The sequence below is a fragment of the Pelodiscus sinensis genome, chromosome 2 (assembly GCF_049634645.1).
Source record: "Pelodiscus sinensis isolate JC-2024 chromosome 2, ASM4963464v1, whole genome shotgun sequence".
Taxonomy (NCBI): domain Eukaryota; kingdom Metazoa; phylum Chordata; order Testudines; family Trionychidae; genus Pelodiscus; species Pelodiscus sinensis.
In genome coordinates, this window is record NC_134712.1 from 237527962 (window position 1) to 237541287 (window position 13326).

At 41.8% G+C, this 13326-nt stretch overlaps 1 protein-coding gene across 6 annotated transcripts in view; it reads left to right on the top strand.

Annotated features, from left to right (window-relative positions):
• DIP2C (disco interacting protein 2 homolog C) overlaps positions 1 to 13326 on the top strand; it is a 516114-nt gene that overhangs the window by 385141 nt on the left and 117647 nt on the right. For all 6 annotated transcript variants that reach the window (XM_006111894.3, XM_006111897.3, XM_006111900.3 and 3 more), the window contains 4 exons: positions 8848 to 8971; positions 10221 to 10330; positions 12149 to 12251; positions 12547 to 12611. In XM_006111894.3, coding sequence (XP_006111956.1) covers positions 8848 to 8971; positions 10221 to 10330; positions 12149 to 12251; positions 12547 to 12611 — 402 coding nt within the window. The remainder of the gene's footprint in view (positions 1 to 8847; positions 8972 to 10220; positions 10331 to 12148; positions 12252 to 12546; positions 12612 to 13326) is intronic.

Consider the following 13326-nt stretch of genomic DNA (forward strand, 5'->3'; position numbering starts at 1 on the left):
CTCTGCCTTGTAGCTCCCTTTGTATATGTGCCTGTTTGGCCCTGGTGGGCTGCTTCCTTCATCTCTTCTCTGACTGCCTGTGGTGCAGCTTCCCTTGACCTGCTTTTCACTCTTTTTCTGCCACTGAATAGCAGCTACCCCATAACACCAATCTTTGGTAAATTGGAGGATTTTGTGCAGTGCTAGTGCTAATCTATTTATGAAGGTGAGGACCACTATTCAAATTTGCTGGGAGATACTGGAAAAAAGAAATTAGTGGCCTCTCTTTTATGCTCAGTAGGACAGTAACCTTTGTCTTAGAATAACTGACTAGTCTCTGACATAGTTGCACAAGATTCAGCAAGGATAGTCAGGCAATTAATTTGTCATCTTCTCAAAGCTCTGTCAGTTTTGGGGCTTCCTAAGCATATCTGAATTAATCTAATTTTTTTTTCCAATTCAGTCACAAAGCAAAGACTCAAATTATTTAGGGAAAAAAAATCAGTATCTTTCAAACAGAAACTGCATTTTTAAAGTATTTCTCATTCAAATGAAAAACCAAAAAAAGTGTATTTGAATTGAACAAAACCTTTTTATTTTGAGATCAAATAAATCTATTTGTTTCAACAAATGCAAAACTGATTTTTTTGAAAACGTCAAAACTAACTCTTCCTTTTCTCCCACACATTTTTTCCAATTTGACCAAGTTTGCAAAAGTGCCCCAAAAGTGCTTTTTTTTCTTTTCTCCCCACCCCCCAGCATATTTACCATTTGACAAGACATTTTCACCTAGGTTTCCTGCCACAGTTACTGACAGAGCTGTGTGAGATGAGCATCACTTCCAGAAACCTCTACTGCATAGTTTTCTTGTTGCCATCGTTTTGGTGGTGGTAGTTGTTGTTTTAAAGAGGCACTTCCCCACTCTGCATTTTCCTGGAAGCGGAAATAAATGAGAGCGCTCAATGCTGAAGAATTTTCTCTCAAAAGAATGTTTTTATTTTTGCCAAGCTTAAACTAAATCTCTGACAACTGCAAAATGAACAAAAAAGAATGTGACAACTGCTAGTTGTCTGAACTGAGTGAGTTACATAATTCTGTTTATCATGGATCAGTTTATTGTCCCACAATATTTACTCAAATGTCAGCATATGCTAGTTCAGATAATCATGTTGTATAAAAAGATCATTCTCTGGAGATATTGAATCATGCTTATGCAGACAAATGAGAAGTACTGGGATGTATTTGTTCTTTCTTTGCTTTTTGCTTTATTCATTCATGAGTTGTGATAATTTTATGTGTACTCATTTGATGTAATAAAATTACATGAAAAATTAGAATTCAACCTAAACTCCAGAATTCAGAACTGCTCTTCCCTTCTGTCTAAACTTTTGCTTTAATTCGCAAAAATGTTATTAGCCACAGTTTTTTATGTACTTATTTTCCCTTTCCCCCCTGTATTAAGAATATGTGTTTTAATTATAACTACAGGAGTCTGAAGGTTATTTCTGTAGCTATTTCTAGGGAGAGGGCTACCCATCATCGAGAATTTACGTCTATGGTGTAATACTTTAAAGGGGTTATAATTTTTTGGAGAGTTTTATAAGACAGTAGGTGTAAAGCAGAGAATTTTATGGAAGCAGAACACTTTTTCAGGATCAACTCTTTGTGGGTTCCTAGACTTTAAAATCATCATATGGGGTTTACTTTCAGAGCATGCATTCCATTCATGAAAGTAAAATGAAATGCATTTTCCTCAGTGGAATTCTGAATGAATCTAGTGCTCATAAAATGTGTCAGTGCCCCCCTCCCTCCCCCGGAAACTTGTCATTGACAGAAGAGAAACTGATGTTTTGACTACGTGTGTCATCCAGGTGGATGTAATACATGTTCTTTGAGGAGATGCAGGCAGGTATTCCACTTAGGTGTGTTGGAGCCTTTTTCCTAGCTATACTTATAGGCTACGTCTACACTACAAGGTTTTTGCGCAAAAACTTGGGGAGCGTCCACACCTCAAATGAGCTCGTGGGCAATTAAATGTGCAATTAAACGGCAGAAGAGAGGGCTTTTTCCGCTGTAGGTAAACCTCCTTTTCTGAGGCATAACTGCTTTTAGCGCTACAGCTATTACACAAGAAGGTAAGTGTGGACGCTCCTATGGAAAAAATCACAGGTGCTCTGATGGCCATTCTGCGAATGGCCATCAGAGCTTTCTTGCACAGGAGTGCCCAGCAGTGTGGACGCTCTCTTGCGCAAAAGCACATCCCTTTTGTGATGTGCTTTGATCTGTGAATGTGCTCTTGCGCAAGAAGTTGTTGCGCAAAAAATCTAGCGCAAAAGGCTTCTTTTGCAAGAACTCTATAGTGTAGACGTAGCTTAGAGGGCAGCGCTCTAGCCTCATGACACTGGCCTCTTCCCTAGTTATGAGGTGGCACCCCATCCTACCTCAGTCCCTTGTTACCATCTGTAGCTGGATTCAGAGCTCTGCATGTTTGTAGTCTCACAACCTCATGGTTAATCTTAGCCTTGTTTATTGTATATCATTAGTTAATTGCTAAATAGAATTCCATGGGGATGCTGTCTGGGGTTTAAACACTAGCCTTCATGTGGAAGGGTGATCCCTAGCAGAGCCCACTACACACAGCTCCTGCTTTGTTTTGGCCAACTGTGAAGAGTGTTGTTTGCTCTTAGATTATTCAAGAAAGGGACTCAGAAGGCACAGGACCTTTTCATGAAGTTGCAACTGTTTGAAAAGGCCACGCTGGCTAATCAGCTACTGAGGCTCTCTTCGGGCTCTGAGAGTGCTGCCACCTCCCGTGCTGCACGTGCCTCTCAGAAGAAGTGAAGGAGGAGTTCTCCATCATCAGCACCAAAGACAACATCTCCAAAGACCACTCGAGACTACTCCAGGTTTCAGGATGACTCTTCTGCTTCCTCCAGGAAAAGCACGGACTAATATGGTGCTCTGGCACACTGAAAGGCACAGGTATCTCTGATCATTCCCCAATATCAAGTTGGGAGGTCAGAAACCCTGCACCATTGACTCCAGTCCCAGCCTCCAAGGGTCTCTTGAATCTAATACTGATGAGGAGGATGCTGGTACCAATGAGATCCACTGCAGTGTACTTCCTCCCGCTCTTTCAATTCCAGCTGCCAAAATCCAGGGTTGTGCCTTCAGTAGCCCCTCCAGTGGGAGCATACTGTTGGCCTGATGTGCCCATCAGTGCTGCTCCCAGTCACTTCCCACCAGGTGATTGGTATGGATCCTGTACCAAAGATGGCAAAGGGGACACTGCTGCTAGGATCCATTTAGGTCTCACTACAGTTGACATCACAGATGATTCTTTGGTGGCATTCACCAACCTTAACGTTGACACACTCGGGACTCAGTGCTGTGTGTGCCGGGACTGACACTGCCTATGGCACCAACATGTTCAGTACCATTTTAATCAGGGGTGCCAAGTCCTGCCTTCCTCTGGGTGTTTGATGAATTGTATTGCCTGCTAGTCCCCTTGAATGTCACTTTGCATCTGCCTCAGAGATCCCAGAGCTCTTCCATTTCTGAGATAGGGTTGTTATCCTCACTTTTTTCATCACCTGATGATCACTGGGGACTGCCAGCAAACTAGCATGATTCCCAGAGTTGACGTGGCCCCATGGCTGGCCCTTGTCCCAGCACATACTGACCACAGTGCCCTCCTTATATTAGAGGCCTCCTTGGACTCAGTGGGATGCTCTTGGAGATCCTGCTCCTTATCCTGCTGAAAGGTCAGATCACCCACCACATCAACAGTGGTGGTTACAGGTCAGCTGCAAGCCCAGACCATAGCAATTTTCTTTTCTGCAGAGCTGCCAGACTCCTCTCCTGGGTTCATCAACCCAGGGACAAGAGCCAGTGTTGGCTTAGCCAAGAGCTTCGTACTCCTCTCCAAACGATGCCATACTGCGTCGTTCATCCTCCCCTCCTACTCTCAGAGACTTTAAGATGTACCAGAACCTTTTATGCTGCGTAGTCATGTCTCTTTACATCTAGGCAGAGTTTCTCCAGCTTTCTGTCCCGGAGAGAGTGGCCCACCCAATTAATGATGTGTTCCTTGAGTTGGTGAGAGCCCTTTGGTATATATTGGACTCAGTACTGCCAGTGGCTAATTGAATGGAGAAGTGCTATTTTGTTCTGATGCAGGAATTTCACGGGTTTTATTTCCATCTAGCCCCAAATTCCTTGTTGAATAAAAGGGCTCAACATCACAGATTGAAATCCACCCCCAAAGACAGACACCCCAAGTGATTGGATCTTCTGGGCAGACAATTTCCACCTCATCGTCTTTACAGATGTGGATTTTGAATCAATAAGCTTTGCTGTCCAAGGATGGTTTCCTCAATTGGTCATCCATGTCCAATTTTGTGCACCAGTTGCCTGAGGCGTTTTGTGAATGGCCAAAGACTGCTTGGTGGCTAAAATGCCCCGTGGTCCATCTTCTGTGCTGTGGATGCTTTGGCCAAGTTTATGACATGTGCAGTTACAGTCAGGAGGGCTTTCTGACTACCAAACTCTGGGATTGTATTGGATTTCCAGCAAACTATTGAGGACTTGCCCTTTGACGACTGGACCTTTTTTCAGAAGACTTATGCTTTGGTCTACTTTAAGGACATTAGTACTATTGTAAGGCCCTTGGGAGTGTACGTGTCATCTATACGGAGACACCACTGTGGGGCGCAGCACTAGTAGTGCTGTCTCCAGCATTCTTTTCTGTAACTCTCCCTCCTATCACTCCTCCTCCCAAAGCTGCATGACTACCCCAGAAGGAGGGCTAGATCTCATGGTAGGAAGTAGTTGGGCTTGGGACTCAGCCTTCCTATGTGCCTGCTAAGTGCCCATTTTGACTGCTTGGCCCAGAACCCTCTTCCAGTTGTTGCTCCACCCTTCCCTCACCCTTTCTCACAGTGGATAAGGTTTGATTACCTCATCAATCCTAGACACTGTCATATCAAGGTAAGCCATTCAGTTCCTCCCCATCCCCTCTCCCAAGCCCTCTTCTGGGAACCCTCTCATGATACACAGCTCATTGAGCATGTCAGCTTTCTTCTGATATTGGGAACAGTGGAGGAAGCCTCACCAGGACGCTGGGGACACAGTTTGTATTCCCAGTACTTTGTGGTACAAACCCCCAGGATGGGATGAGATGTCGTCTTGACCTTCATGGCCTCAACAAATTTATCAAATACACAAGGCTGCACATAGTCACACTATTGCCTCCTCTGTTGTCTCAGAATGGCATTTATTTTCATATGGCAATTTTACAGAGCCACAGGAAGCTTTTCATTTTGTTGTGGGAGAACACCACTTTTAGTACATAGTTCTTCTGTTTGGTTCCTCTTCCATCTCTCAAGTACTCATGAAAAGCATGGCCGTGAGGATGACACATCTTGTGAGGGAGGGAATTCCCATCTTCCCATACCTCAATGATGGCTTATTGAAGGACAACACTGGAGGAGAGCTTCTTGCACATGTCAACTTCACACTGTGTTTGCTTGACTAACTAGGACTCATTTTAAGCATTATGAAGTCTGTCTTGATTTCTACTCAGAAAATCAAGTTCCTTGGGGTCCTGTTTGATTCCACAGCATTGAGAGAATCCCTGATGGTTGATCACTTCCAGGCAATTCAATAGCCCCACCTCAGTTTGCAGTCTCAGCTTTCTATGATAGTCTAGGGCATCCAGGCTTGTTGGGACATGTCTGCTTGTGAGCAGGTGGTTCAGTTTGTGAGGTTGTGCCTTCCTGCCTACAGATGTGGCTTAAGATGGTCTACTGCTGAGCCCAGCATTCACTGGACAGATTGGTTTGCCTTCCTTCGCTAGTTCTAGACTCCTTGCTCTGGGGAGCGACCCCGTTGAGTGTGAGTCAGGGAGTCCCTTTCACTTCAGCCCTTTCTAACCCAGTCAATTGTCATCAGTGCTTCCTTACCATTTTGGGTTGGGGGGGTGTATCTGGTAAGTGGTCAGAACAAGGAGCCTCCCTCCATATCAACATGCTGGAACTTCAAGTCATACGTGGCAGGCTTTCTGGGACGATATTACTGGTTCACATACTCACCAACAATACCAACACAATGTACTGTGTGAACTAACAAGGGTGTTCATACTCCAGTTACTCTTCCTGGAAGCAATCAACCTGCGACAATTCTGTGTCGAAGAGGACATCACTCCAGTAGCAGTCCTCTTGCCATAAGTGCAGAATCTTGCCGACTACCTCAGTAGGATTTTCTCCCTTAGCTTCAAGTGCTCCCTAAAAATGAGTGTCCTTCAGGTCTTTTTCACAACATAGGGCTTTCCCATACTTCACTGTGTTGGCAACATGATAAAACACAAAGTATTGTCTATACTGCATGCAGGCTCCCTCTCTGATGCCTTCCCCTGCAATGCAATTCTTGTGTATGCTCTTCCTCTTTTTATGGTCATTCCCTGGATCATCTTCAAACTCAAGATGGATGAGTTAAGCTCATCTTCTTTGTTCCAGAGTGGCTGAGGCAGTGTTAGTTCTCAGATCTTCTTGTACTGTCAGTTTAGCCTCCCATACCACTTCCTCTCCATTCCATCTTTTTTTTTCAGCACAATCACAAAATCATAGAATACTAGAACTGGAAGGGACCTTGAGAAATCATCGAGTCCAGTCCCCTGCCCTCATGGTAGGACCAAGCACCATCTAGATCATCTGTGATGTCTATCCAAACTACTCTTAAATATCTCCTGTGATGGAGATTCTACCACCTTCCTAAGCAATTTATTCCAGTGTTTAACCACCCTGACAGTTAGGAACTTTTTCCTAACATCCAACCTAAATCTCCCTTGCTGCAGTTTAAGCCCATTACTTCTTGTCCTATCCTCAGATACCAAAGAGAACAATTTTTCTTCCTCCCTGTAACACTCTTTTAGGGACTTGAAGACCACTATCATGTCCCCTCTCAGTCTTCTCTTTTATAAACTAAAAAGCCCAATTCTTTCAGTCTTCCCTCACAGCTCATGTTTTCTCAACCTTTAATAATTTTTGTTGCTCTTCTCTGGACCATCTCCAATTTTTCCACATCTTTCTTGAAATGTGGGGCCCAGAACTGAACACAATACTCCAACTGAGGCCTAATCAGTGCAGAGTAGAGCGGAAGAATAACTTCTTGTGTCTTGCTCACAACACTCCTGTTAATGCATCCCGAAATCATGTTTGTGCTTTTTTTTTCTCAACAGTGTCATGCTGTTGACTCATATTTAGCTTGCTGTCCACTATGACCCCTAGATCTCTTTCTTCAGTACTTCTTCCTAGACAGCCGCTTCCCATTCTCTATGTATGAACTGATTGTTCATTCCTAAGTGGAGCACTTTGCGTTTGACCTTATCAAACTTCATCCTATTTACTTCAGACCATTTCTCTAGTTTGTCCAGATCATTTTGAATTATGACCCTACAATTATGATAGCCAAACCCTTCTCTCTGTGCTTAACTCCTTGCACCTTATAGCTGCTGTATGGCAGCATAAAGAGTAAGAGTTTGGCAGCTGTGCAACGAGCCCTGTTCAACAGTAGGAAGTCCTCTTCTAGGCCAGCCTATTTACCAGAGTAAAAAAGAACCCAACTGACCTGAACTTCCATCCAGGCTTCTTGGAGTACCTGTTACATCTTCAGACATCTAGCAACAATATCAGCGTTCCATATCCCCATTCAGAGGAAACTTTTTTTTTCAATGCCATGGTGGCAAGATTTCTGAAAGGAGTCCTCCTCTGATATTCTCAGGTTCCTAGTCCCCTTATGGCATCTAAAAATAGTTTTGGCAGCTCTTATGGGGCTTCTGTTCAAGCCCCTTGCATTCTGTCCTCTGCCTCATCCGTCTCAGAGAAACATGCTCCTGATAGCCATTACCTCTGCAAAGAGGGTCTCTGAGTTGTGGGGTCGGATGGCAAGTGTTTCCTCTACCCACAGTCCTCCAAGGATAAGGTAACTCTGTGGACTTCATGAAGGTATAAGCAGCTTCTGCTCAGACTATCCCTAGATCTCATCTTAAAACTGCATATGAAATGACTCGGGCTATGACTTCTCAGTGGATACGAGCTCATTCAGTGATAGCACAAGCGTCAGCAATAGTGTTATCAGTGACATGTTCATTTTATACATTTGCAGGGAGGCCACATGGTCAGTCATACAAATATGGACCCTTCTGCTATTACCACATCTTCTAGAGAGAATGCAGGCCTCAGAGGGCAGTCCAGCAATCTGTATTTCAATAGTCTCCAAGCCTCTCCAGGTGGGGTACCTCTTGTGAATCACCCAATTGGAATACACATCTGCATTTACTCAGAGAAGACAAAATGGTTACTCACTGTAGCTATGGTTCTTCGAGATGTGATAGATATATGTATTCTATGACCCATCACCCAGCTCCTCTGCATCAGAATCTCCTCTCATTGGCTTTCAATGTCAAGGAACTGAGGGGAATCAGAACGGTTATGTCATATATAGCCAGGGCAGTGGCCGCAGCTACAAGGTGTAAGCGCTGCCCTTTTATGGGTACTACTAGGCAAAATTCTCTGGCTTCAGTGCACTGGTGCACATGTACATCATCCTTCAAAGAGCCACAGTTTCAATAAGTAACTATTTCTTATTTCATGGAGGAAACATAGAAGAAATGTAAAAGATGAAGCCATGTGATGGCTTTAGTCCTTTTGAATAGATATGTGGTTGTGAAGATGAACATATCCAAATTATGCAAAACAACTTTGTCATTGTACCTGTTAAGCACAAAACAAACTACAAAAGAAGCATGCTGCATGCAGACAGCTCTAATGAATTTCACTTATTTCTTTTCTTATTTTTGTGATCAATTAGGATGCAGGAAGCCAACAAATAGGTTTCTTACTTGGAAGCTGTGGCGTTACTGTGGCCTTGACTAGTGATGCCTGCCATAAAGGTCTGCCTAAAAGCCCCACGGGGGAGATACCACAGTTTAAAGGTAAACTAACCCTCATTTAACCTACATTTTGTACAAAGATTTCACGTTACTAAATAGCACTGACGAGCATTTCACACATACGCCGTTAGTTTCTAAACTTTGAAAATACTAGCCTCGACATAATATGTCTTATATCTATGTACAGAAAGTATAATAATTAATAATTCGGCTTTATTTGCTCCAGTGGGGTACTCACATGAGTAAAATAAGCAATATTCAGTCAAACCAAACTTGCAGATGATACCAAACTGGGTGGGGTTGCGACTTCTTTGGAGGATAGGGACATAAGGTCATTTTGAATTAGCAAGTTAGAGAAATGGTCAGAGGTAAACAGGATGAGGTTTAATAAAGAGAAATGCAAAGTGCTCCACTTAGGAAGGAACAATCAGTTCCATACATACAAGATGGGAAGCGACTGTCTAGGAAGGAGCATGGCGGAAAGGGATCTAGGGGTCATAGTGGACCACAAGTTGAATATGAGTCAACAGTGTGATGCTGTTGCAAAAAAAGCAAATATGATTCTAGGTTGTATCAACAGGTGTGTTGTAAGCAAAACTCGTGAAGTCATTCTGCCGCTCTACTCTGCACTAGTTAGGCCTCAGCTGGAGTACTGTGTCCAGTTCTGGGCGCCATATTTCAAGAAAGATGTGGAGAAATTGGAAAGGGTACAGAGAAGAGCGACAAGAATGATTAAAGGTCTAGAGAACATGACCTATGAAGCCAGGCTTCATGAACTGGGCTTGTTTAGTTTGGAAAAAAGAAGATTAAGGGGGGACATGATAGCGGTTTTCAAATATCTAAAAGAGTGTCACAAGGAGGAAGGCGAAAATTTGTTCCTCTTGGTTTCTGAGGACAGGACAAGGAGTAATGGGCTTAAAGTGCAGCAGGGGAGGTTTAGATTGGACATTAGGAAAAAATTCCTAACTGTCAGGGTGGTCAAATATTGGAATAAATTGCCAAGGGAGGTGGTGGAATCTCCCTCTCTGGAGATATTTAAGAACAGGTTAGATAGACATCTGTCAGGGATGGTGTAGACGGAGCTTGATCCTGCCTTGAGGGCGGGGGGCTGGACTCGATGACCTCTCGAGGTCCCTTCCAGTCCTATGATTCTATGATTCTATGAAACACACTGTACAGGCAAGGAACATATTTGAAATAAACTTGGGTGCAGAATAATTTTGGTTCTCTTGTACTATTCGTCCAGCAGAACCTCAGCAAAAACTGCCTTTCTTTGTTGTCTGTTTCTCAGGGTGGCCAAAGCTGCTATGGTTTGTCACAGAATCTAAACATCTTTCTAAACCTCCTCGTGACTGGTTCCCACATATCAAGGATGCAAATAATGACACAGCTTACATAGAGGTGAGTTACTAAAGATACATTTTGCCTATGATCCATTGCATTCTGAATTCCATTAATAGAAACATAACTATGTTGTTACTGCTTTTATAAAAATAAACATCCTGTTTACTTGCTAATAAGTAATTTCAATATAAATAGGAACTGAATACTATATGAAAGTTAAACCAAAATGCAGGACAATGTAGCACTTTAAAGACTAACAAGATGGTTTATTAGATGATGAGCTTTCGTGGGCCAGACCCACTTCCTCAGATCAAATAGTGGAAGAAAATAGTCACAACCATATATACCAAAGGATACAATTAAAAAAAATGAACACAGATGAATTTTTTTTAATTTGTATCCTTTGGTATATATGGTTGTGACTATTTTCTTCCACTATTTGATCTGAGGAAGTGGGTCTGGCCCACGAAAGCTCATCATCTAATAAACCATCTTGTTAGTCTTTAAAGTGCTACATTGTCCTGCATTTTGCTTCAGCTACCCCAGACTAACACGGCTACATTTCTATCACTATTCTATATGAAAGTTAATGCAGTGTTAAATTTGCACGGTTAACTTTGTATTTCTAGAGTTTTTATCACTTAAAGGTTTCTACTGCTTCAGCAGTGTTCTAAGTACAGATTTAGAACACGCATATGCTTTATTGCCTTGTTGAATTGGGACTTGAGATATTGCAGTGATCGGTGCTTGTTAAATAAGTTAGCTGAAAGAGTATGGACACCCAAACTTTTGCACTCCCAGATTAGATTTTTGCACTTTCACTTAAATATTTTTTGTTTATTAAAATGGAAAGAAAAAAAAAGTACCAAGAAAGTCACGACGCAATAAAAGATAAGGGAATCTAATATAATGCTTGATGTCATTACTTCCAACACACAATGAATTGATGACACCAAAAGACTTAGAAGGATTTCTAGCTGGAAGTCCATAACTTATTAAATGAAAGAAATTCACAAACCATGGTAACTTTCTATCACTGAGATCATGTATATTAACTCCCACAAGGCAATATATAGTCTGACAGGCCTGTATATTCATGGGAGTTCGGTCTTAGCCTGTCTTTAAAACTAGGCCTTCTCTCTGCTCAAACAGAGTCTTGACTTTCTTCAGCTGCATCTTCAAAGTTATGGAAATTACTGGCAAAGTACATGGTGGACCATCTCCTCTGTGCCTTAGAAACAGTCTTCTTTCTCCCCCTTAGTTTCTCCTGAAATTCTTTTCCTCTTACCAGCAAAATCCCCCCTCTTCCCTTTATTTTTCTCTGCCCATATTACTCCTATTCAACTTAACTTGCTGCCATGGTATTCTCTAGGACTTTTGCTGTCCTGCCATAGCTCTTACTCACAATAGGCTTCTCTCACTGATGTTCAGAGAAGGGATCAACAAGCATCACCTATAGAAGTTTGCTCCCTAGTATTTGTAGACTTTCATATCCCCTTAAGGAAGAGAAGCTGCTTGGCTTCGGCAGCTTGTATTGCTAGTATCTCAAAAGACAGGTTAGAATTAATATAAAATTTATTTTTCCACTCTTCTGGAATGCAGACAGCTAAAAAGTTCCTGATATCAAGCACAAGTATCTGCCTAAAAAGACACCTTATCCAGAAAAAAGAAATGAGGTTTAATTAAAAATAAAACCCTGTTTCATAGCCTTCGTTATAGCACTCCCTACCTGCAAAAACTCAAATGAAGTCTCGAAGTTCATCAACCTGCCTATGTTTCTACATGTTAAATGCTTTGAACCTTTCTACCAGACAATAAGAGAAGTGCTACTGTTACATACAATATATTCTATCTTTAATAACAAATTTCTTGTAGTACAAAACATGTAAAGATGGAAGTGTGCTTGGGGTGACTGTGACAAGAATTGCACTGCTGACCCACTGTCAAGCTCTTACACAAGCATGTGGATATACAGAAGGTATTAAATATATTCCTCTTGTTTCATCCTAAAACTAAGTTGAATTCTGCCTGATTGGGGTTCATATAGGGCTGTATTAATTATTTCTAGATTAAAAATAGAAATTATGTATTCATTGCATTTTTAATTTCTTTTTGCCAAGACAAATCCTGTTCTGGAGAGTTACTCTGAAAGTTATGCTTTGAGGTCTTCAGTGGTGTTCTGCCAATATTTACTCTGTTTCCTTCCTGTACATGGCTTTGCTTTGAGTTCATGCCATACTCAGAAAAATAAGCCTTTTTTTTTTATTCAATAGCTGAAACAATTGTGAATGTACTAGATTTCAAGAAGGATGTTGGCTTATGGCATGGGATTCTTACAGTAAGTAACTTTTTCAGTTATGTGAATATTTGAAAAATAACTTGTCTAATAAGTTTATTATCATCAGACATTGGGATGTCTTAAGGTATCTTCTAACTCTATCTTGCTTAAGAACATAAGAACGGTCATACCGGGTCAGACCAAAAGTCCATTTAGCCCTGAATCCTGTCATCCGACAATGGACAATTGCCAGATGCTACAGAGGAAGTGAACAAAACAGGTAATCATCAAGTGATCCCTCTCCTGTCATCCATTTCCAGTCCCTGACAAACAGAGGCGAGAGACACTATTCCTATCCATTCTGGCTAATAAGTGTTGATGGACCTCCATGAATTTATCTAGTTCTTTTTTGAACCTTGTTAAAATCCTGGTCTTCACAACATCTGCTACAAGGAGTTCCACAGGTTGACTATGTGCTGCATGAAGAAAAACTTCCTTTTGATTGTTTTAAACCTGCTACCTATTAATTTTATTTGGTGACCCCTAGTTCTTATGTTATGGAAACAAGTAAATAACTTCTCCTTATTCACTTTCTCCATATCTGTCATGATTTTATAGACCTCTGTCATATCCCCCTTAGTTTCTTCTTTTCTAAGATGAAAACTCCAAGTCTTTTCAATCTCTTGCAGACCTGTTCCAAACCCCTAATAATTTTTGTTGCCCTTCTCTGAAACTTCTCCAATGCCAATATTTCGTTTTTGAGATGAGGCAACCA